Source organism: Ochlerotatus camptorhynchus, unplaced genomic scaffold (assembly GCF_037179485.1).
Source record: "Ochlerotatus camptorhynchus isolate MF236.1 unplaced genomic scaffold, CSIRO-AGI_Acam_v1.1 ptg000040l, whole genome shotgun sequence".
NCBI lineage: Eukaryota > Metazoa > Arthropoda > Insecta > Diptera > Culicidae > Ochlerotatus > Ochlerotatus camptorhynchus.
In genome coordinates this window covers 2,745,935-2,772,328 of record NW_027040531.1, presented here as the reverse complement: position 1 = coordinate 2,772,328, position 26,394 = coordinate 2,745,935, and the positions used below count along the sequence as shown (strand labels likewise).

The 26,394-nt window shown below is 39.9% G+C and overlaps 2 protein-coding genes across 2 annotated transcripts in view; one reads left to right on the top strand and one right to left on the bottom strand.

Annotated features, from left to right (window-relative positions):
- Positions 1 to 26,394, top strand: part of LOC135713054 (transcription factor hamlet) — a 287,914-nt gene that overhangs the window by 106,255 nt on the left and 155,265 nt on the right. Inside the window, exon 3 of the mRNA XM_065236140.1 lies at positions 10,398 to 10,699. The gene's annotated coding sequence lies outside the window, so the exon portion shown is untranslated. The remainder of the gene's footprint in view (positions 1 to 10,397; positions 10,700 to 26,394) is intronic.
- Positions 5,150 to 10,677, bottom strand: LOC135712730 (putative uncharacterized protein DDB_G0283527). The gene is made up of 4 exons (XM_065235771.1): positions 10,647 to 10,677; positions 9,390 to 9,419; positions 5,272 to 5,402; positions 5,150 to 5,155 (listed from the first exon to the last, which is right to left on the bottom strand). Exons 1-4 carry the CDS (start codon positions 10,675 to 10,677, stop codon positions 5,150 to 5,152), a joined length of 198 nt encoding a protein of 65 aa, XP_065091843.1.

Below are 26,394 nucleotides of genomic sequence, written 5' to 3'. Positions count from 1 at the left end.
CGGAACTTTCAAGTTCTTATAACGACTTAAAAATGAGGCTGCTTAGAATTCTATAGACCACCTTCAACCAAGGTGCTTAAGCCATAAATAGCCTTTTATCAGAGCTTTTGATTACTTGGGATGTTCAGTTTCATAACGGTCTTTAAGTCCATTCTAAACCATATAAATCTCTTCAAGACCATGATAAAACTAATATTCTGGATCGTATTATGTATCGATATATCGATATTCGTATAGCCGAATGCCATTTGGCCGAATACTGTTAAGTTTCGAGATAACTTCTCATGTCAAGTTGTGCTAGTCGTGCCAAAAGTAATTGTTGTTTCCTTATTATAGGCGCCAAGGCCCCTCATAATTTTTAATAGAGACAGTGTATAATTTTGCCTACCTCCCGGATAATTGTCATTAGTTTTTTTCAAAATTTTGCCATGAAGGCTGAGAACACGTTCTTCACAACAACAACAAAACATTACTCAGCCTGCCTGTGGAAGCTGCTGGCCCAGTGTTAAATTTCAATCAAACTGTCAATCCAAATTCACGGTTTGAACATTTTGCATTCTTATCATATTTTGTAAACCTATTTTAAGTCTAATTTAATTTATCATAGGTTTAAAATTTGGATGATTTCTCGAAGTGGCAGAAATTTTAAATATTTTGATCTAGATCTATAATTCATGATCTTAAAAATTTATCCAAGACAAAGATTTTGAAAATTTAACGGAGTTCCTGATCTAAAACTGGATGTTTTGAGAAGCTTGACAAATAAAATCTATGTCGAGAATCTTTCAATTTTTTTTTTTTGAGCAGGGAATTTTTAAACAGCTTAATTAGTTTTTTTTTTTATATTCTAAATGCTTCAAGTTTAGTTGAGTCTGAAATCATTACTTTTTTTTCATCTGGGTCAATTGTTTCAAAAATTTACCTCTTAAATTTGTAAGTATAAAATCCATCTACAAACCATGAATACCATAAAATACAATCAATTCTTTCAATACTTATCAAAATAATTTTTAATATCCTTTCATTTGATATTTTGATCTTTGAAATCGGTTCAGTGGTTCAAAAGTTATAAATTTTTGATAATATTTATTTAAAAAAAACGATTTCTTTTGGATCACCCTAACATGGAAATGGTCACCCTAAAGACACAATAAAACAGTACTGGTCTAATATTAAGGAACAAAACTAATTTTTCTGCGAAATTCTGAGAACCACTAATTCTTTTTTCAAATTTGTGCTAGCGCTTTTTGGGGAATTTTCCATGGAATTCTAAGTAGATAGGATCCTAAAATAGGGGTCTAGTGATTTCAGAAATAGAATTAAGCGTTGGATTGATTTTCTAGAAAGTGAAGAAGACAAAATATATGTGTTGCCAAAAACGGGAAGGCACTGTATTTCGTTTTGGTATGGAATGTCTGCATACATATCGCCCACGTAAGAAGATTTTAAAAGTTTTTCTGAGCCATGGCCAAAATTGGAAACTGTGACCAAAACTGGTGCACTTACCCTATTTGTTTGTGCTCCTCCAATAATGCCATCAAGTTGGCGTATCTGATGCTTATTCTCATAAAATTCCCGTAGCCATTCACAGTATCCAACATTAATAGAGTCATGAGAGTGAGTTAATGTCAGAGTTCGTGTTATCTACGAATAGATTTGTTTTATATTAGAAAATAATATCAAAAATCTGTTTAAAAAAAAAACTAGGTTTTTACTTTATTTTACTTAAATGTACGTTTAAGCATATATCGCTCTTGGGTCATTCGTGACTTGTCCGGCGGTGAGATTTAGACTCGTGATTTTGGCGTGAGAGGTATGGATTCTAACCACTACGCCGGGGTCGCCCCCATTTGTTAAAGTTGTTGTTAGAGTTTGCGTTAGAGTTTGCGTTAGAGTTCATGTTGGAGTTCATGTTAGAGCTCGACTTAAAGCTCGTGCTCGAGTTTGAGTTAGAGTTCGTGTTAGAATTTGTGATAGAGCTCGTGATAGAGCTACAGTTTGTGTTAGAGTTCGTGGAAAAGCTAGAGTTGGTGTTGGAGTTTGTTTAGAGTTTGCATTAGAGTTCGTGTAAGAGCTCGTGTTAGAGTTAGGGTTCTAGTCCAAACTGGAGATCGTGTTAAAGTTCATGTTACAGTTCGTGTTAGAAAACGTATAAACTCTAGAGTTGGTGCTAGAGTTCGTGTTATAGTTTGCGTTAGAGGTCGTGTTAGAGTTAGAGCTCGAGTTCGAGTTCAAATTCGTATTAGAATTCGAGTTAGAGTATTCGAGCTCAAATTCGAGTTCGTGTGATTTAGTTCGATATTGTGATATTGTGTTAGATTTTGTGGAAGAGCTCGTGTTGGAGCTAGAGTTTATGTTAGATAGAGTTAGAGTTGTTAGAGTTAGAGTTTTTAGAGTTAGAGTTGTTGGAGTTAGAGTTGTGAAAATTCAAGTTAGAGATCGAATTTGACTTCAAGTTTGATTTCAAGCTCGTGTTAAAGTTCATGTTAGAGTTCGTGCTATAGTTCTTGTTCAAGTTTGTGTTAGAGTTCATGTTAGAATTCGAGGTAGAATTCGTGCTAGATTTTTTTTTTTCTTTATTTTTGTGATTTTCAGCCGTAGGCTAGCTCATCACATTTGATAGTGGAAGGTCAGGCTTAGGGCCTGCCTCCAAGGAAACGTTTCAGTCTAATATTAACGTAACGTAAAACTGGCTCTGAGACAACATTAAAAAAAAAAACTTAATGTAAAATGGGAGTTACATCGAGACTGTGGTGAGGATTGGATGCGCCAACAAGGTAGAGCTCCGTAAGATACAGTGCCCCAGTCCAGCAGAGATACCCCGATGGCAGGGAAATAGGAAGGTGGAAGAACACGGACAGCGCAGCCAACGACGAGAGTGCTAGATTTGGTTGTACAGGTGGGCGTCCTTCAAGAAAGCAATAAGCGCAGCCAGCGTCGAGGGGTCGTTGCCAAGTAGCTCCCTGATGTTCTCTGGGAGTCGGTGTTGTTCGCGTAGCCTCTGAAACTCTGGGCAGACACACAGCACGTGTTCCACCGAGGCAGGGATGCTGCAGATTGGACAAACCTTGTGGAAGGGTGTCCCACCAAAATTGTGGGAAATCCTCGCATGGCCGGTCCGGAGTCTTGAAATGATCCGTTGGTCCTTGTACTTGTGGCTGTTTAGCCAGGGTCGTACGGTTTCTTTGATCTTTCTCTTTCCGCGAGTGAAACCATTCCTCCTGCCAGGCTTCCATGATAATATTCGGGATCCAACGCTTGACGTCTAGTAGTGGTACGTTCCTGGTGAAGCGGGGACCAGATGGACTGGATCCCGCCAGCCTGTCCGCAGCCTCATTTCCAGGAACACTGCAGTGCCCGGGAATCCACGTAAAAACGGTTGAGGGTGGGGCATATCGTGTAATGGCTTGTATCCAGGGGTGGCTCGGGGCTTCGGCTTCCAGCGCCTGGATGACGCTGTGTGAGTCCGTTAGCACAAGGATCGGTTGATCTGCAGGAGTGATGGCTGCATCAAGAATAGCAGCGGCTTCTGCGGAAAAAACGGAACACTCCTCCGGTAGACTTTGACTTGTTGCGGAGTTTGGTCCTGCCACTCCAGCCCGTGATCGCGATCCGTCCGTAAAGCGATGAACGTGCCCTGGATAGACCGACCCAAGAAGTTCTGCAACTGAACGCCTCAACGCTACAGAGTTATCTCCGGCTTGGAATCCTCTCTTAATCCGCTTATCTATTTTGATAACGTTAGATCGCCAACTTTTCTCTCCATGCCAGTGGACCCTGGCCACCGGGGGGAGGTCAAGGTTGGCTGTAGTGCGGAGGGCTCTGTTCCCCTTGTTGAGGAGAAAGACCCTATCCTTCCCGGATGTCTTAGCAGCGAGGGCAGCGGCTTTCGTAGCAGTAGCTGCAGCAGATCGATAGCGGAAAGGGAGGACTCCGATTTCCGCACAAGCAGCGTTTGCAGGCGTGGAAGGTAGAAGGCCGGATACGATGCATACGTAGGTATTGTATATAGGAGCGAGGATGCGGTTCAGCTTCTCGGTGGCTAAGCAGGTAATTTCAATGCCGTAGAAAAGTCGACTGTCGATAACAGCCCGGGCGACACGAAGGCGGATCTCGCGGTTACTGGAGCGGTGCGGGCGCGAGATTGTCCTGACGATATTGATGCGGCTACGACAGTTTTCTTTCACCAATCTGAAGTGCTGGTCGAAACTTAGAGACCGATCCAGAACTACCCCCAGAACACGTACTGTTTTCTTAAGCGGAATTGGATGGTCCTGGATGGTGATCGGTAGTCCCCGAATCAGATTGCCCGAGTGGCAGATATGGCACTGTACACTCTTTGGAGCGGAGAGTTGGAAACCAACAGAAAGCGCCCACCTGCAGACGGCGGAGACAGCTGCTTGGGCAATATTCCTGGTCCGTTTAGTCGTTCGTCCCGCATTCGTCGCATAGACGATTCGTGCTAGAGCTCGTGTTAGAGCTACAGATTGTGTTAGAGTTCGTGTAAAAGCTAGAGTTGGTGTTAGAGTTTGCATTGGAGTTCGTGTAAGAGCTCGTGTTAGAGTTAGAGTTCTAGTTCAAATTGGAGATCGTGTTAAAGTTCACTGTTAGAAAACGTATAAACGCTAGAGATGGCGTTAGAGGTCGTGTTAGAGCTAGAGATCGTGTAAGAGTTTGTGTTAAAGTTCGTTTTAGAGCTATAGTTGGTGTTAGAGTTCGTGTTAAAGTTAAAGCTCGAGTTCGAGTTCAAATTCGTGTTAGAATTCGAGTTAGAGTATTCGAGCTCAAATTCGAGTTCGTGTTAAAGTTCATGATTTAGTTCGATATTGTGATATTGTGTTAGATTTTGTGGAAGAGCTCGTGTTAGAGCTAGAGTTTATGTTAGATAGAGTTAGAGTTGTTAGAAATAGAGTTTTTAGAGCAAGAGTTGTCAAGTTAGACATCTAATTTGAATTCAAGTTCGATTTCGAGCTCAAATTCAAGTTTGACTTCAAGTTCGTGATAAAGTTCATGTTAGAGTTCGTTCTATACTTTTTGTTCGAGTTTGTGTTAGAGTTCGTGTTAGAATTTTAGGTAGAATTCGGGTTTTCAATGTGTTAGTGTTTGTGTTTGGACTAGAGTTGGTGTTGGAGTTAGTGTATGAGCACGGTTAGAGCTAGAGTTTATGTTATAGTTAGAGTTCGAGCTCAAATCCGTGTTAGAGTTTGAGTTCGAATTCGAGTTCAAATTCGAGTTCAGATTCGAGATCGTGTTAAAGTTCGTGTTAGAAACCGTGTAAAAGATAGAGTTGGTGTTAAAGTAAGAGTTCATGTTAGAATTCGTGTTCAAAATCGTGTTAGAATTTGAGTTAGAGCTCGAGTTCGAGTTCAAATTCGTGTTAGAATTTGAGTTCAAATTCGAGTTCGTGTTAAAGTTCATGATTTAGTTCGTGTTAGCCATTATGTAAGAGTTTGCGGATGAGCTCGTGTTTGAGCTAGAGTTAAATATGTTATAGTTAGAGTTGTTAGAGTTGGAATTGTTAGAGTTAGAATTAGAGATCTAATTTGAATTCAGGTCCGATTTTGAGTTCGAGTTCGAATTCGAGTTTGAATTCAAGTTCGTGTTAAAGTTCATGTTAGAGTTCATGCTATAGTTCTTGTTCGAGTTTGTGGTAGAGTTCGTGTTTGAATTCGAGGTAGAATTCGTGTCAGAATTCGGGTTTGCAATGCATTAGTGTTTGTTTTTAGGCTAGAGTCGGCGGTGGGGCTCGTGTATGAGCACGTGTTAGAGCTAGAGTTTATGCGTTATAGTTAGAGGTCGAGTTTAAATTCGTGTAAAAGTTTGAGCGAATTCAAGTTCAAATTCGAGATCGTGTTGAAGTCCATGTTAGAGTTAGAGTACAAATTCGTGTTAGAGTTTGAGTTCGAATTCGAGTTCAAATTCGAGATTGTGATAAAGTTCACGTTAGAGTTCGTGATAGAAACCGTGTAAAAGATAGAGTTGGTGTTAGAGTAAGAGCTCATGTTAGAGTTCGTGTTCAAATTCGTGTTAGAATTTGAGTTATAGTAAGTGTTCAAATTTGACTTCAAATTCGAGATCGTGGTAAAGATCATGTTAAAGTTCGTGTTTGAGTTCGTATTCAAGTTTGAATTAGAGTTCGTGTTAGTGTTCGTGATTGGGCTAGAGTTAGTGTTAGACCATTTCTGAATCAAGTTTTTTGGTTGTCTTTATTATAGAGATTTTTAGCCATATGGCTAGTACATCTATTAATCAAGTGCAATTTAAATTCATAATGTATAAATCCGCACTATTGGACAACGATCATGTTTGGATTTGGTGAGTTTGTCTATATCTCGAAAACTATCCTACTGAGATTTTGTTGGACTACATTTTTGGATTCAGCGCATGATTTTATATGGAAAATGACTATCAGCGTACCAAGTTCAATTATGCTGTAAACTAGTGTTATTTAAGTTTATCTTAAGCTTCTTGATGATGAGATATTTTTAGATTATCTTTTTTCCAGCCTTCGATCAGTCTGGGTTTTAAGATTTTTTTTTTCAGCCTTCGTGCAGGCTAGATCTATTGAATTAAATCATTTAAGTTTATTTTCAGCTCTTCCATGATGGAACAACTTCAGAGTCCCTTTTTTCCCAACCTTCGTTCAGGTTGGATTTATTGCATAAAATGTTCACCCTTTCGATGCTGGAAAATATTTAGATTATATTATACACCCATGTTTTCGTTTTCGTTTGAGCCGTGTTTTCCATACGTCAAAAGTATAATTGCGTTTATCTCCTTAATTAAGGCCTAAATCGCGATTTGAGGGGTGTTTGGGTGTACATAATCTTTAATCACGCTTATCTCCTTAATCAAGGCCTAAATCATGATTTTTTACATCGAATCGATGCAGGGTGGAAGTTTTGCGCGTGATTTTTCGAAATCTTATTGCAGTATTTTTTATATTTAAATAATGGCACTATAAAGTTTTAAGCATTTTTTTTTATATGTATATCTAAATTTTACGCAGTGAACTTGAATCAGTGACTAATTTTAAGCTTATGAAACCTGGAAGGTGACTGATTCGGATGAATCGGATGAGATCCCTTCCAGTTATTTGTTTAAATTTAATTCAAACTTTACCAAATAACGTCTCAAAAAATTAATTGAGAAGCTCGGCTAGACTGATGGCTACCAGTTTTACTTTCTGAATAGAAAATCGTCTGTTTAAGACGTGATGATCGGAAATACATATCAAATCCTTCTCAAGAGCAGTTGTTGTCGTCATCTGTGAGGTCGCCGCCGTGACCGAAATCTGGTAGCAGCAAGTTGAACGGGAGCTCGGTGGCCTAGTGGCAACCAATGTTTCCTATTGAGTAGAAAATAATAGCTTCAATCTCAAGCTCCTTCAAATTGTAGAGTGTTAGTGTGAATCGGATTTATTCTTAATATAACAAATTCGGTTGGAGGAACAAGGAAATCCTTCTCCAGAGTAGTTTTTATCGTAGTAACAGCAAGTTGAACAGGAACTTTATCGAAATTTTGTTGTGAAATAAGGAGCTCGGTGGCCTTTTGATGACCGATTTTGCTTACTGAGCAGAAACTCATGAATGCAATCCCAAGCTCTGCTCTGCTTTCTTTCATAATATAATGGGTACGTAAAAAAAGTAATATTTTAGTTTTAGGAAAGACGTGTTGATCGAAAATCCATATCAAAACCTTCTCAAGACCAGTTGGTGTCGTCGTTGGTGAGGTCACCGCCGGGATTGAAACCTAGTAACAACAGTTGAACGGAAACTTGATCGAAATTGTCGTAAGGTGCTGGGTGGCCTAATGGCGACCAATTTTGCTTACTGAGCAGGAGTTCGTGGGCTCAATCCTTCGCTCCCTCGTGCTATTGAATCGTTAGGATATCAATTCAGCATATCGTTTCCGGAAACGAATCCTGCTGCAATTCCAACCCTTTTATCCGACATCCCAGTGATTTTTCGGGGAAGTGCAAAGGTGTCCAGGCTTTCAATATACCGAGTATGACGTCATCATTTTCCTACCCATTTCTTACTTGACTAGCATTCGGACGGGGCCGGCGATGGTATTGCCTAATTTTAGATCACCAGTATTTACACATTGAGTATGTTTGCTAGTCCCAAGCATCGTCTATTGGCTTTTGTATAATTACAGCTGATCTGGTAATGACGGAGTTGCATCCACGGGCTGTCGATCATGCTCATGTTAGAGTTGATGTTAGAGTTCAAATTCATGTTAGAGTTCGAGCTAAAATAAGAATTCAAGCAAAAACAGACCTTAAACGTATCAATAAAAATTAGAAATACCCGCAATTGTTGTTGCGCAATGGTCATATGGAGTACCCAGAATCGCATCCGGGCATGTTAGGAGTATGGCAGTGTGAAAATTGTATATAGAGAGTAGAAAGCGAGCAAAGGTCAATTTTGAGGAAAGCAAGAATCGAGTTAATCATCTCCTTTCCTGTTGGGGAGGGATGATGAACGGTATCTCCCCACGCCATCACATTTAGAAAAAAAACTACTCCAAAATGAGAACAGTAAGAGGCAGAAAAACATTTAAGCCATAAAGTGTCTTCAGAAGATTTGTCAGCATGAACATTATTCACAATCTGAACGTAACCAAAATTAGTCATGTTTACTTTGATAAAAATAGAGGAATCATGTCTTCAAGCAAAGTTATAGAATGTGTCAAAAGAAGCAACTTTTAAGATAGAAAAAATGTTTTTAGCAAAGTAGCTCATGTCAGTTACAACTTTGCGGAAAACCATGCCTTTTTTTCATAATAAAAAAAGTTTTTATTGAATAATTCGAGGACCACTCTTACTTAAAAATGTCCAAAAGAAAGAATTTTAAAGCTGAAAAAATACACCTCTAAAATCTAATATAAATACATTTAGATTTTCGTCTTGCTAAATTCCCATCCTGGACCACTGTGCAGTGCTAAAGCAGATACTGCTTCGTTTAGCCTTTTTGCTTATATAATTTTTAGAAACTAGGTGAAATGTAACAAAACGATCTGCACTAGATTTACGACAAATAAATAAATTTAAATAGATTGGAATCATAAACTCTTCCCAAAAACACCCTGAAACAATAAGTCACGTCATCTCCGACCGAATCCAAATGCCACCCAAATAAATGTCAACACTTTCACCCAAATTTGGACCATCCACATATGACACAACTTCCCGTCCCATCATATTTGAAGCCAACATGAACCTTTTGCCTTCCATGTGGAACGGAAGACGAATCGACACACAATCACCTGTTCTCTCTGCCTAAACGGTTCAACATAAAAGCTTAATGTTCAAACAATTCCCCAGCTTGATGCTGGCTTTTCTTGCAATCCCCCTATAGCTTGTTAAACGCTTCCATCAAACAAACACGCAGCAGCAGCAGCAGCAGCAGCAGTAGAAGAGTAGGAAGCGGGTAAGATGGGCAGCTCTCTTCGAAGGAAAAGAAAACAACACCTCTGTGTAAGCAAGGCGTAAAAATGTGCTAAACTTGTAGTAATCTTCATAATTACGGTGGGAAATTTTTCGCCTGCCACTGCTGACTGCAAACACCAGGGAACGGTCGGACTGTCGGCCGATCGGTGGCGCTATGTGAAAAATGGCTTTTGAGAAACAGGTGGGAGAAAGAAAAACTGTCGGTTGGAAGCCAGAAGCTGTGAGAAGTGGAAGAGCGGAAATTGACAGAGTGTGCACAAAGTTGATATTGGCTCGCTCTCTAGTTTGTTGTTGTCTTGACTCGACACTGATGGCGGCTGAGATGAAAAACGTGTCATGAATGGGTCGTTCCATCAAACAGCGGGTGTCATGGGGATTGGAAAATACTTAGCGTCAAATCGGTAATCGGTAGCACTACTGCCGTGATTGGTTTGAGTGAGAAAGTTGTTGGCAGCGATCAATAGGTTCGCTACTTTTGAAGTCATTTCCCAGCTCGGGAAGAACTTTACACCATTACAAAGTCGTCGGTTGAACGAAACTCTGGGAACTGACTCCGATGCCTCTCGCTTATCTTTCGTCAGACGAATATCAATCAGATTGATTCCCCTGAAATGAAGCCAACAATCTTCCTGGTATCCAACCAACCAGACAAAAAACAAGAACACCATCTGATTTTCAAATCTCGTCCATTCTCATCACCAAACCAGATCTTACCTGCCGATGATGTTTCATGTTTCCATTCTCTTCCCCTGTTGTTGATTGATGCTGCTGCTGCTGCTGCTGCAACCACTTCACCTCGTCCATCTGAGACAAACAAAAAAGCCTTGATATTAATTAATCACTCTTTCAAATCATATTATAATCCATTCACACCAACACAAACAAAAAACCTGAAACCGCAAAGCACTAACCCCCTGCTCTACCCTTGGACTTGTCATTCCAGATATCATCATCGTTGCCAAAAAGAATCCGGTGCTCTGGCTGAAGCCTTGAAAAAATCAATCAACTCCTTCAACCAGCCAACAGAAGAGCAAAACAAAAAAAAATGGATCTCCTCTAATCACTTGACGAAGCCCCCACGAAGACGACAAAAGACGGTGCTGCCGTAACGAGAGACCCGCAACACTGATCTTAATTTTCTGCGGCATTGTTTCTCGGGGCAGATCTCCAATCTTACTGTTTCTTCTTCATCGCTTCACAGAGCCTCGGTCCTGTTCCAGCATCGATCCGGCCAAACCGGGAAAGGTAAGTGACAAATTCGATACTTTTAGGAAAATGTCTTGTTGGGCTATTTTTTTACGCCGCTCTAGCTGAGGATTATAGTTCGTCGTTGGCTCCACTGTCCTTAGAGGCGAGGTGTGGTGCGTGGGTTTAGCGCAGATTGTCAGATGGTCAGTCCAGTCGATCCGAGTGGGGTTCGACAATCATTATGGTCTGTTGCTTCTCTGATTTAAGGCAAAAAGTTTCGAATATGAAAATGATCTCAGCTAACGATTTCTGGAATGATCGCTTGAAAACCCTTTCAACTAATCGGTGTGTGATTTGAAAATTGGAGGGGGGGGGGCTCAAATGAAGTTTTGCGACGCTTCGGTGAACTGGATAAATGGCAGAACTCGCTTCTGGAGACATTCGGTTTTGTAAACCTTCGAGTTCATTATTTTCTCAGTGACGAAAACCTGAGAATTCCCTGCAAGATGATATATATATAACAAATTTGAACCAGGGATACCTCCTCCACCCTTCACCTTGTAAAATTTAGGTCCTGAAAGCTGTCCGAAGTCAGCCTTTACATAGGTTTTATCATCTTTAAGTATGCACCCACCGGAATTGTCGCAGCTTTCGAGTACGGGTTCTAGCTGCGGTATTCTGCTTAAATGATCGATTTGTTTGCCCACTGACGTGGTATGCTTGTAAGCCTTTGCTGCATTCTACTAAGGGCGGCATCACACTTTTTACTCAAATTGCAATCGGACATAACTATGTTGCTTCTAATGGACCTCATGACCTTTGCATGAAAATGACGGTTGACGTTTATTTTGAGCCTTCCGATTCATCATCAAGGTTTCCCTGTACGTTTTTAAGCACGCGCCATACGGTGTTTCTGGGAAAATTCAACACTTTAGCCAGCTTGGACGCGGACCACGACGGATTTTCCAGGTGACTGTGCACGTGACTGGTGACTGTCTCCAAAACAAAAGCGTTTTATGAACTGGAAAAAACGCTGTTATTTTTATTGTTACTGTCAACGAATAGACGTCAAAAGCTTCCGAAAACGTCCAGTAGGAGCGCTGTACTAAGCAAAAGAGTTTGTTTCATTACTAAGTGGACCTCCCAAGTAACCAACAAGCCCACTAATTCGCCTTTTTGCAATATAAGGCTAATATGCGGCTAATACAAAGCCTAGCATGCCCTATGTTAGCCGTGCATCAGCCTTATATTGCAAAAAGGCGAATTAGCGGGCTTGTTGGTTACTTGGGCATAGTTTACATCATCCACAGCACAAGAACCATTTCGACGGAAACCTTCGGCGATCAAAACACGAATAGATTTACACTGACTGTAATCGAAAAATTCCACACGTTGCATCAAATTTTGAAAATGTTCGAAACTGACTGCTTCTCCCAGGACATCAGAAGCAATCTGAACAAGATTTCTGGTGGCCAAAATTGTCAAATACTCTGTAGTTCAGACTGATTTCTCTGCTTAATAATATGCAATATAATGTGCAAAGTTGTCTCACAATAGGATCAAGAATGCTGCGCTCCGTCGTCAACTATTACTCAGGAAATGCTGCTAATGAGATAAGAACTCTTTTTGTAATAATTAATCTTATCAATCTTGTTTGAACCGATGAAGAGAGCTAACAAATTGAGTACGAAAACTATCCCGATTTAGCGAAAAAAAAACGAACTATAAGATGCAATTAACCCTCTACTACCATTTTTTCCGGAATATGATACATTATGGAAATTTTTAAGATCTAGATCAATTTTGCTTCTTTAGAGCAGTTAAGCTGTCTTTTTTTTTTTTGATGTTCATCTCCGCTCAAGGAACATTTTTACAACAAGAAAATTGGACCCACCTATTCAACCCATCAACTCATGGTTCGAGAACCTATCTGTAAATATTTTTGTAAAGAAATTATACACAATTATATTTAACAAAAAATTAATAACGTCAAATTGATTTAATGAAGTAAAAAATTTAATATATATCTAATGATTTAACATCATAAACTTCAAGTTGTGCCCTGGATTGATGCTGGATTGAAAAAATGGGTGTATTTTAAAATCGTAAAAATCGTGCGTCCTTTAAGAGATATCGATTTCTTAAAAGATCTTAAAGTTACTCAAAGACGACTCTCACGAGAAACATGACCAAAAGCTGTAGAGCTTAAAAGCATAATTTTTCAGATACATCCTAATGTAATGCTTAAACTTATTCTAATATAAAAATGTTATTGAATAGAGGAATTAACTAAGCTACAACTTGCTAAAGATCATGTGTATTTAATTTAAAAAATAAGAAAAATAGGTTTTGAATATCAATTAATTTAAGGACCACTCTAATGTTTACAACTACAATAAGAAAAGACTTTTGATGAAGATGATGATGATGATGATGATGAACTTGATTGTCATCAGCAAAGCGCTATATGAAAGGCCAAAAACGAATGGATGGATTGATAGGCAATTCACCTATTAATTTCCTTGGGACAGTTAAAGAATCTCCATCCAACAACTTGATCAGCCAATTGGTCAGAAAACGAGCCATCCAACAGGAAGATGTCCCAATTAATGGGGAGAAGAGCCTGCCCTTTATCCACGAAATTTTAGCAAGTTAGAGAGTTGACATCTTCACTCTCCCCATCAAAATCGCTTCAATTGGGTGCCCTGATGGTCCTTCGTCATCCCAATTGTTTTATATATAGTAATATGCAATATGATAATCAAATAATCAGAAGCATACCGTCTACAAAAAATATGCAAGTGGATTGAAATCTGCCGAAAATAAAGGAAAGCTAAGTTGATTCTTAGTGTAAAGCATTGATGCATAGGTGAAGGATAAGAGAAAAGAGAGTCAAAGGTATTGACATTAGAAATCTTCGGGATTGAAGGCGCATGTTTAAATATCATTGATCCACCTGTATAACCTGTCGTATCAAAAGAAGTGATTTTTTTACCACAAAAACTTCACCCAAGACACCAATCGTTTTAACATTAAACCTTCTAGCAAGATTCCCATCCTGGACCACTGTACATTGTGCCATGGACATTCCTTGGTAGAGTTTAAGTGCAGTGCCATGGTGATTAATCGTTGAAAGAACACTTGTTAAGCATTAAATTGTAAACTGGGACGTGTTACCTGGGTATCCTTTACTGTGGAGTGGAATTTTCAGAAAATATTCCAATGCAATTGTCGATTTTGTAAATTTCCAACGAAAAACAAATGTAGACTTATTCCAAAGAGGTTATTCGTGCCTTTATTGCGTTAAAGGTACCAACAAACAATCGCCTATTGAAGAAACGACTTGTTGGCCATTTTATTCAACTGCATGCTTAAAAGTACTTGTACTATTTTTAATAATAACTTCTGTTCACACAAATCTGGAGAATTTATTCAACCACAACATTAAACTACTGGTGTTGTATAAGGTATGTCGAGAAGCTTTTATTTGACTAATATAAGTTGTAACAGAGTTTATGCGATAAAATTTTTAATTATTCAGCGTTTATTAGACATCACTGCTTCCTTAAAACAGTGATTCTGTATACGCTTGATTCTCATGTTAAGTAACGTTTAATAAGACATTATTATACATTTATTCAACGATTATTCAACTGTGGGAAAATTAACCCAAAAATAAGAGGGACGGGGGGGGGGCAGGGAAGGGTGTGTTTCTTAAGTGTGTATTGTATTTCATTATTTTTGACGTGGCTCACACCACACAGATATTAGAAAATTAATTAAATACTTATACATGTCGTTGTATGGAATTCGAACCATGTACCTACCGATCACCAGCCGCTTGCCTTCCCTAATAAACGGGTACCATATACTGACGATATCTTAGATGGTGTGACCATATCACATAAAATTGGGATGATATCTCGAATTAGTGGTTAGGCGCATCTTATAGTTATTGTTTATGCGTGTTGTCATCTGAGCTATCCTAGAATTCATCATATGGGCAACTCAATAATCAATAAAAGCTTGCATGAAACTAAATACCTATCAGCACTCCCGATCGCAACTCTAGCTTCTTCAAGGCTCTGGGAATGATTAATTCATTCATCGTTATTTTAAATGAGACCACAGCACATAATTCGACATCCTGTCTTATTCAGCATTGTACACTGTTATACAGCATTTATTCGATGTGTATGTTTATTTGTGACTTTGAATTGTTTGTTGGGGTGATTCCCTGTAGCGTCCTTTTTCGTGTTACACTTCGCAATTTCACATGTAAAAATAATAATAATGATTTTTTTTGTTATTTTCTCGAGCCTCTGATATGGTATATACTAAATTTGTATACTAAAAGTGCTAAATGTACGTATGTTTAAAATTAACAAGAAAACGCATTTTTCAGATATTGGAAACAATTGATCAATTGTTCGAAAGCAACTTAATCAATTAAAAAAAAAATATCAATACAAATAATTTCACTTCGTTTCTAATGAAAATTCGCACTTTCTTCTTTATTCCTCCCATCAAACACTGCACCCCTCCGGAGTCAACTTCCTTGGCACATTTGTTCCACATTTTGGTCATCTGAATCGCGTCCCGAGCCGTTTTTCCACTTTTCTTAAGCTTCTGCTTCATTATTGCCCAAAATCTCTCGATGGGCCGGAACTGCGGGCAGTTGGATGGATTTATGTTTTTATCGTGGTACCACTGGATGACTTCCCGGCTGTAGTGGCAACTCGCCAAATCTGGCCAAAACTTCACGGGACCTTTATGGGCTTTAATGAAAGGTAGTACGCGGTTTTTGAGGCATTCTTTCTTGTACAGCTTCGAGTCCATCGTCTTATTCGTCACGAACACTTTGGTCTTTGCTCCGCAGCTGCATATCCTTTGCCAAATCATCAGTTTTTTGGCAAATTTGTCCATAAAAGCAAACTTAAACTTCACAGGAACATCTCTTCGTGCCGTCGCCATGTAGAATGTTTGACCAGGAAGCTGTCCAAAATCCATTTTAAAGTAGGTTTCATCGTTGATGAGCAGGCATCCTTGGTACTTCGTCAAAACCTGCTGGTAAAATTTCCGAGCTCGAGTTTTGGTGACAAAACTTTGCTTCAACGTTCTGTTTGGTTGCTTACTGGCTCGATAAGAACGATATCCTGCTCGCAAACGAATTCTTCGAACGGTATTGCGAGCAGCAGCGTATTTTTGTGCGATTTCATTATCTGATAGTCCAGGGTTTGTTCTCAACACCATCTGGTTCAGCTTGCGGTCATATGTTCCATTACGACGCTTACCTTGAGGCACTCGATCCACGCTTTTGCGCTCCCTGAAACGATTGATTTGGCAATTTTCAACGTCTTTGTGATTTTTATTGCGAACCTTGTTGGATTATCAACTTGGGGTGTGCAGAATTTTTTCTCTCCTCTCGGCTTCCATCTGGAATAATTTTTGAATCACTGCACGAAACACCGCTTCTTGTCTAGGTAAACAAACCGCTGTAAAATAATTCTTGCAGCTTGTCACTTTCCGTGCCGCTGCAACACAATAAGTGATTCCGGATTCTAACTGGACAGAACTTTACCTTGCTGCGTTTAAAGTTACATAATTTGAGCGTAAATTAAGCTTGCTCTCTAGTGTTTGTTCGAGGTACACAACCTATTTTGACCATTCCAGTAGATCTTATCATTCACAGACGGAACAAGTCTAGATGATAGGGAATGTGGAACCATTATGAACTGGGCCTTCGCCGCATTGATAAGGATCTTCCAGTTGCTGATCTACTCAGACAGGACATCTACACCTCTGTAAAAAAAAAAACTTTTTAACATGGGAGAACCTACCTTGAGCTGAAAGTCTCCTTAATAAATTAACAACAACATCATCAAAACCTCTCTGGACGATGGATGTATCATCTGTAGACGATGGATGTATCATCTGCAAACAAAGGCGACGATCCAAAGCTGAACTGTCGAAGGTGAACAAATTGAACAGGATTTGATCAAGGATACTGCCTTGTGGGACGTCCGCGCCAATGTTGAAGGCATCAAAGTCATACATTTTGTTGACCTTCACGAAGAATATTTGAAGACCATATCGTTGTAAATCGTACTCTAGATCATCATACCGGACATTAACGAACGCTTTTTCAACATAGGAGATATTTTAGAGACAGACTTGTTCCGTCTGAAAATATGTGTTACTCGAGTAAGCTGATGAACAGTTGACCGACCTTTTTAAAAACCAAACTGCTCGTCGAGTAATATTTTTACAAACCTTCAAATTACAGACCATCCTTAACGCTTCTGCTCTTACTGTTGATATTCATTACATTTAATATGTAGCGATATGTACTATCGGAAAGTTATAAAAGTAACAAAGATGTCCTTATTACAGATCCTAGCAACAGGGAGATTGGTCGATTGACAGTATTAGTGCCTAATCATTCTCTCCTTTTTAGGGCCACTATTAAAAAAAATTAGTTTAAATTTCAGATTTTTAAACATTCAGAAGCTCTGGACAGCAATTTCAACATCTATATAAAAAAAATCTGCCAGCAACACTGACTGGGTGCATCCTATGGCTTACCTTCCCTACTAACATAATTCCTAAATTCCCGAGACATTTATGAGGGGTCGTAGAGTTCTCTGCATCTCTCTTAAGTAAATGTTGGACTTACATACCTTTCCTATCCCTACCAGTTATAAGGACGTGGCCAGGACAATCCGTAACTGTTGGAGCGGGATATGTCTTTATCTGGGAGATTGAAATTATTTCCTACCTACTATCTGTCCAGCTATAGATATCCGTCTTGCTCTTAATAGTTTTTAAATCGTACCACCTACGATATTGTGCAACTTGTTTGATGCTAATGCTAATGCTAACTTAGAAGAAATCGTTCATGTCCTTAGGCACAGACTCTTCTACTTTTTATAATACTGAACAAAAAAACAAAAGAAGCAGTACCATTTCAATGATTTTAATTGATTCTACTTATTCACAGCTTTGAGCTTTGGTTGCAAATCCAAAAGGATATTAAGAATTTTCGTGCTTGCTAACAAATAGTCTAAGGGAGCAAAAACATACGAACTGGTCTCAAAAACAAATTGGTTCTACGAACTGACGCAAATGTCACCATTAAATTACCTTCTGTCCAGACGAATCCTTACGGAAACTTACCGGAACAAAATCTGCTCAGAAATCCGAGAAACTAAAGGGTATCAAGTGTCCCCAGTGATTAAGTGTGTCCAGTAGTCCAGTCTCTCCTATATACTAATAAATTGAAGTGTTAAAATGTTCGAAATTAACCTTGTGGGTAATGAAAATTGCAAGGGGTGGGAATGGGGGAGAAATTGAAACACCATTGAACACATTCTTCGAAAAAAAAAATCAATTTATGAAATCACAGCAAAGAAAAATTAAACCATCCTGTCGATAGTTTTTATGTTCACCACAAGAGTGTAAATTCCAATAGGAAACTTGTTTTAGTGAATGTATGTAGGTATGTACGTTTCACAATGGTTTTCCTAAAGATGTTTGTGCATGGTAGCAAATACTACTGAGAGCTTTGCAAAAATGAAGTTTGTTTGCAAATATTCAGTGAAATGGTTCTCGATACTCAGCAACCAAACGTCACTTTTGCCAAAAACTTCAGGTGTGTAGTCACAAAGTAACAAAACTTAAACTCACCGCATTCACAACCAACACCAAGTCCTCCCGCATTGCTGAGAATGTTACGTAATGTCACCTTGCACCCTGTGCACGTACATTCGGAGCTCGGTCGTGCACACGTTTCCTCTTCCAAAGATGGTCAAAAGCTCGTTGGTTCGTTCGTTCGTTCGTTCGTGCAATCACACCCGGCCACAGGAGAGTGCGAAGCTCCCATAAACAAGTCCGAAAAGGAGAGCAACGATGATGACCACCGCCGCCCCGCCACGAACCGCGAGAAGAGCTCGTAAGTGCCCATATGTATGACAGGCTCCAATCAAGCCCCTCGCTAGCACAATGCCCGACCTCGCTGAATAAAAATAAATTAAAACAAGCTCTGGCGTCTTTCTCCAGCGCATGGTCGGTAATGGACGAAATGTAACACAATTTGAAAGCTTCAATGAAGCTCGGCTCCGGTTATCGCCGCTCGAACGTCGGACTTGTGTGTGTCGCAGAGTGACAGTTTCGCGCTGAAGGCAGATAAAAATTTTGTCAACTTTCACGAAAATTAACGATTTGTGTTTAATTATACACGGGCTCTCTGATTTCTGGGGCTTCCCTTTTTCACGCGATTCTTCTCCCCGCAGCTTGTGGTTGTCATAAAGGTATCTTTCTCCACTCGGTGCTCGGCTGCTGCTCTTTAACAGTTGAACAGTTTTGTTGCATATACATATACCTATATCGCTTAAAGGCAAACAAAATAACATTGCTTTTTTAAACGAGAGCAATCATCAAGTGTTGTACTGAACCCCCGGATAAAGAAGGAGGGGGGGGGGGGAGTGGGTAGGATCTTAAAGTGATACATAAATTTAATTTTACTTTCAATTCAAAGCATATATAGGTACGGAGGTATGGAGGAGAGTCGATCGCGTCGTCCAAGTCAGCGCACGGGACGACGACTGGTTCGGGTTCGTATCTTCAACTTGTCATCTTCAGTTGAAATTGGTCGTAAAGGGAAAAGTTTCTCAGTTTTAGCTGCAAGGCAGCCGAGTTTTTCGTGTTACACTTCAACGAACGGGCTGTGTTTTGTGTAGAGTTGGTACAGCTCTGCACTCTATTGTAAAGGCAGCCGGGGTGGAATGTACCATTGCTTCCTTCGGTGGGAAGGGGTGGAAGAGCGGAGGGAGGTGGTACAAAATAACGATTAAAATGGAAGCTACAAATTAGAGTAAATATAAGCCTGTCATCGAAAGGGAATTTTCATTCATTAAAGAGTGCGAGCGCGCGCGAACGAGCCGTTTTCCTGAATGCGGATTCGGACCCTGGTGGATCGTAAATCTCGCTATAGATTTGTACCGGAGCCGAGCAGAGCAGGAACATGAAGTGCTCGGAGGCAAATCGAGTTTAACGTGAGATCATGTGATACCGAGAGCCGCGCGCGCTTTGCAGAGCACTTAAAAAATAGTACCCTTTTCGCCAGACACGGAGTGTGTAACGGTAAAATATGTGTTGTTCTTCGGTTGATACAGTTGTTGCTGTTGTTCGGAACGATCCCCCGGAAGGCAACAGTTCGGTATTGGTTTGAAATCGTAAAGAAAGCGCACTACGCGGTTGACTCGAAAAAGTACGATTCTTTCAGGGGTAATCATGGATATTCAGGACACTGGACGGAATTGCAACATACCGGGCCGGTTTTACCGTGTCTAACATTAGCTTTTTCATGCATCATCTTCGGTGCATGCACGTGCTGCTTGCTTCGCTAATTTTGACCCCGATCAGATCGATTGGATGCATGAGATGCGCCCGCGCATTTCGCTCGTCACTTCTGCTCTTGAAGGCTAGTGTTCGGCACCGGCAGAAAACTGCTGTTTTGATTCAAATGCCTTGTTCACAATTCCTGCACTAACTAATGTCACTAAATTGGCATGGATATCACATCTGTCACTCAAATCTCTTTCCAACCCGAAAACCGGCACACAACTCTACCCCGAGCCCACTTATGCACCAAAGCAACACCCATAATCCGATAGAAATCCACATAACCGCGCATGAAGGAACCGTGATTCCTTCCAATTTTTTCCCCCCTTCTCTAGCGATGCAATGATTGCACATTAGTGCTGCACATCTGCAGCAATCAGCAGCAGTTGCTGCTGTCCATAGCTGCTGCTGCGGTTGCTTTATCCTCCCACTCGCCGTGCGGGGCAGATACAATTGAGGCACCCATTAAATTGATCGGAGGACCGCCGCCGATCGCCTCTGGGTCATCGTCGTCGTCGCCGCCGTCGTCGGCAGCTTGATTGCATTGTTCTACTTGCGGGCAGGCTGGTCGCATTTGAAGCGCTTCTGCTTCTTCAACACTTTGAATCGGATGGGCGACGTGGCGCGAGGCGAGGATGCATAAGTGCAATTTCCACTCAGTTTTCAATTTCCACATCTTTCGTCCGGGGGCCCGGAGGGCGTGTAGATAGCACGAGCATCGCACAAGACTTCTGCAGATTTCTAAGGCAGATTGTGCCGTAGCTGGGCATTCAGTTTTTCTAGGGCATCTTCTAGGGTTGCGAAAAGGCGTGCAAGGTTCGTACAAACGAGAACATACGGTCGATGTAGAACGCCGGTGGGCAAGTTTTCCCAGAAGTGTTGCACATTTATGTGTATGGAATTGTTGGAAGAACAATCCTGAGAACTTTGTGTCGTGTGCCGGGCGATGTGATGGATGGGGCCAGTGGCAGCGTGGCTTAGATTAACGTTTTAATACCTTCGGTGGCAATCACGATCTAGATTAGGTGCATCAATGTTGCAATCGATAACTGCGAGCAGTTATTATCTTCTCATTTTAGCTCTCAAGAATTCCAAAACGACATCGTCGCTTTTGGTAAGCGACGAACCCTTCAAACAATCCAGCACATCGTCATCATTAGAGCTCAATTTCATCGTCCAGCAAAGTACACGGATTGAAATTATGGCTCACCCCATCGACCCTCGCCGGTGCAATCATCATAATCTTTTATTAGCGAAAGCACTTCTGCGTCCCGCGCCCGGGCAGTCCCTGTTGCTCCTGTGGGGGTGGGCACGAGTTCCCGGGAGGCAGTAAAATTGTGATAGATGGGAAGGCAAAGGTTCAAGATAACCAACCGAACTGCTGGCAGACTTTCGTGGCTTCTCTTGGCATCAGCCGGCAACATACGATCCACACAATTGAACTTTGACTTCCACCAACCAAGGCTACAGACTCAAGTTTGGCACACTCGAGCTAATATTTTCTCAATTCGTTAATAAATATTCATAGCACTTTTCGAACCATGTTCAATCATTTCTTCAAGTGCCCATTCCGACACCTCGTTTGGCTGTGAGTGCTACTTGTTTACAAGCAAATCGACAGCCACTTCCGGACGACTCGCATGGATTCATTCATTGCTTGCCAGCTCATTACAATTTTTGCACCGCCACCGTGTGTGTGTGTGTCTCGCCCTCTCACGTCGTTTGGGGGGTATTGTTTTCTCTGGAGGGCGAGTTGCTTCCAACAACTCTTCTGGGACTTTCGCTGGATGTGCTCCCGGGAGTTGCCATTTTTTTTATTCATGTGAGTTTGCTGATAATTTTAAGCTGTTTGTTGTTTGCAAACAGCACTTCAATTTGTTTCACCTGGTTGGGTGTTCATTTCTGGTTTTCGCAAATTGAAGGCACTTTTTTTTCGGTCGATTTTTTTGCTTTGATTTGTTTCCCGTCGATCTTGTTTTCCGTGCTGAGCACCAATGCTATCGATGCCAGACCCATCAACTCATGAACCGAGAACCAACGGCTTTACTTCTCCCGGAAGGAAGGCGTGATCAGAGATGTTATGCCTCAGAACATCCCGGTGGCGCCAACTGCGATTGAACCCAGGTCTGCTGGGGTGAGAGGTAATCACGCTTACCACTACACCACCGGCGCTGCTTGTTTTCGGTAGATAATCCGTAATCCATTGAAAACGGTTCATTAGTTGATTCCTATATCTGCGTGCGTAGGCACCACCGGTACCATAACAGGTTTTATCGAGGTTTTAACGCATTCTACAAGTCTAAATCATGGTCTACAGGAGTCTCGTAAAACCCTAAATGTAACTAGGGATAACCACTCAAGTTTTTAACCCAGTTTTTGCCTGTTCAACAAAAGGATCGTAGAGATGGGTAAGCGAAGAACGTTTAACACTTGTAAGCATGTTTTGATAATGGACACTGGACTAAGGAAAATTTGAAATTTTCACTTCACAATGCTCAATTGGTTCCAAATCGAGTCCTAAAATTTGAACTCATTTGATAAGAAACTGACTTGACACAAACCATTTGAAGTTTATATGGAAATTACAATGGGAAAATCAAACTTTTTGTTCATTGACTTCTAGCCTGATTATTCTTATGGAAAAAATCTCAGCTTTGCAGGAGGTCGTTTTTCAGTCAAACGTCAATTTAAATAATTATTCAGCTGTTTTGTTGGAAACACTGTTTTCTGCAGTGTGACACAGTAGCCATGATTTTGTGCTCTATTCTACGCGCCAGAAATACCAATGTTTCCTGCTGAACACTTGATTGAGCATAACCATCAGACATTAGGGACTTGAATCTTTGATAACTTTTGATCCTTACATTTTATTGAAAAGTGGTCTTGCATGAAGTTGTAGCTGAAAAAATTTCCTAAGAGCATACCCAAGCAACACGGCTTGTCATAAAGATGTTGAAAATACTTTGTAATGACTAACGCAAAGAATCACTACTACTTTAATATACATCATTTAATACATTTATACAACCTAAAAAGCACAAGACGCGGAGCTTATACAACTAAATACTGGTCTTATAACATGTTTTGGAAACATCATAAAAACCAGCGACAAAAAAAAATAAAAAAAAACTTTAGCATGGGATTCGATCACTGGTCCTTGGCGTGGTAGACTTGTTTCTACCTAACTAGACCAACACCGCTTGATGAAAGGTTTGTTATAAGAATCTATCATGTTCTTGCCAATGGCATGAAAATTATTTTCTCGTTCATCACGCCTTCGATCCGTCATGAAGACTTTTTATTAGTAGCAAAGCGTACATCTAATTGTCAGAATGTTATTTAAACGTATTTTCAACTCCTTATAAGACAACCTGCACATTTTCAGTTGTATTCATTTATGAGATGTCATAAAAAAGTATTTTCAACTTTCTTTATAACAAACCTCCGAATACCTCATAAGAAACTGTCAATAACTGCATGAAGAGACAGTCCGGCTCAAAGGCACCGTCAATGTTTACGTCAATCTGGATTGATTTTGTATACGACAAGTTTTATAGTGGTATTGAAACAGTAAGATGCACGTTCAAATAACATTTAAAGATAAAAGCAAAAGAAAACTATTTTGGAAAATGTTGAATCAAAGAAGTATGAAGAAAACATCTTTAAACCTCATATATTACGTGGGATGTTTTCTGCATCTTTTATAATACATTTATACAACAAGCCGTTCTAATTCTTTTTCAAAAAGATGTTTTATGTGTTACTTGGGATAGCTATCATTTTTTTAAAGCAAATATGTTGAATTTTGAGATGGCAAAACAATTAGTTTTCCCAAATTAATTTCCATATAAACGTCAAATGGTTTGTGCCAAGTCAGTTTCTTATTAAATAAGTTCAAATTTTGGGAGGCTAATTAGGTTCAAATTTGAAACCATTTGAGCACTGTGGAATGAAAATTTCAAATTTTGCATCAGTCTAATGGACACCCATTGTCACTGGAATAGATTCCGGAGGTCCCGGAGGAAGATATCAAACACAAAGTTAAGCAATAACTAGATCCATCCTTCTCAATAATATGAAATTAATCGTTGGTTAGTTTCGTATTTGTATCGAACACTAAAGCTTTGAAAATTTGAAACTATACATCATACAAGTTGATAACATGGAATTTAAGATAACAGAAAACCATTAGGGCAGTTAAGCTGGTAGCGGTCTTCTAAGGCAGTTGCTCGATTTACAAAGCACCAACCTTTTAAAGTTTCAGTTTAGTTCTAGTTCCCACCCAATGCACTTGATTTTGTATTTTTTAGGGAGAGGTTTGCTTGGGTAAAGTTGTGAATTTCATAATATTGAGAAATGCTGCTCATGGCCAGACACGATTTTCAAGAAGTCTGTTATGTTAATCATCGGTGAATTTTTGAACTAAGTGTGTGTTTTATTGGAAATGTTTTTATTGAAATACTTACATTGCCTATACCCTGGGATCAATTTGACCCCAAATTCAAATTGCAGTATCTTAAAAAAAATTCAATGGAATTCTGAAATTTTAAATTTTTTCCAAAGTAAATATAGTGGACTTAATTATCAGACATTTTTTGGAGGGCCGGATCTCTTGGGGGCTCATTGTAAAAGTATACCGATGAACTGGCATACTTTGATGTCAGAGATGTTTATACCATGAGATCCCAACCATGTAAGATGTTGCTGCCTTCTGCAAAGATATTCAAGAATACAAGGTCTTCAAAACTATGGATAGTGTATGACAGAATTTACTTACTAGATTACGCTAAAATGAAAAAGATCAAGTTGCGCCATCTTAAAAACACATTATATAACGCTATCTACAGATCCTGCTCATATGGATGGGTCCCGTCTTCAGCAAAGCAGTTCAGATGGACAACATATCTTGAAAATGTAGTTTAGTTAAGAATTAAATCACCAGGCAGCACTAGTGTGACATTCAATTTGAATTGTCTTTTCTAATTTAGCATCTTGACAAGATAGAAAGTTCCCTTCTTCAGCAACATTGTTGAAATGGACAAGGCCTCTTTTATGGTAAAGAGTCCATCTGAACAACTTTACAGGAGCCGGAAACTTTCTACCTAGTCCATATGTTAAGTAAGGACAAACAATGAAAAATTTCTGTCACACTAGCACAGCCTGGTGAGTGAATTTTGAACTAAACTCTTTACCTTACACAGCAAAAAAATAATTTTGATATCACATCAAAGTGGATGCACTACAATCATGTCGAAAATTTCATGTAATTTTTATGAGCACATAAATAAACAAATGCAGTAAAAGTAGCGTAATGTCAGTTCATGCATTGTATTAATGATAATTTTGTCCTTTTTAGCAAGTAATATTACACCATATTTGCGACATGATTGTAGTGCATCCACTTTGACGTGATATCAAAATTATTTTTTTGCTGTGTATGGTAGGTCTTGTCCATTTGAACAACATTACCGAAGATGAAAACTTTCTGTCTAGTCCATATGCTAAGTTAGGGCAAATAATTCAAAACTAATGTCACACTAGCGCTGCCCTGTAAGTGAAATCTGAACTAAACTCCTTGCCTTAGAATCAATTTTGTCCATCTGAACAACTTTACGCCAGACGGAAACCTTCTATCTAGACCCCTCCCTCTTCACCTATTCACCTCTTAAAATAAATTTTGAAAATTCAAACTGAATGTAAATTAAATTTTCTTTACAATACATTTTAAATTTAAAAAATCCGTTGAATCTTCGCTGAAGGCCCACACACATTAGATCCGGATCGGACGCGTTGCGGCAAAGTGACAGCTAAATCTATTGTCTAACTGTCGAATTTACGTCAACGCAACGCAAACGGATCTAATTTGGGTGGCCCTTGAGAATGAGTGTTTGATTTTAGGGTCAAATTGATCTCAAGGTACAGACAACAATTTAGAGAGTAGGCTGTGCGTGCGTACGTACGAGACGTTTGTTTTCTTTGCCGCGTTTCAAAATTTGGAAAAGTTTAAAATTTATAATTGTCCCGTAAATGGAGCATATTTTCCACGATTCGAATTGCCAGTGATTACCTGTTAAAATGAAATAGTGCTGTTCCGTGTTGTATTTATACATCGGTGCTGATCCGGTCATCAACTACCATATATATGGACCTGGATTCGATTGCCCGGTTATGGGTTGCCACCAACGCCGAGATTCAAGATGTAATTTGCACGAGCAGCTCAATTCCTGGCACAAATGGCCAATCATCAGTTACGGAAGATCATCCATTCGGAACTCAGCAAGTGCACGTACATCGACGGTGTGCAGGACCTACAAGCTCTACGTCTCTGCGATATCCCCCAGATCATTCCT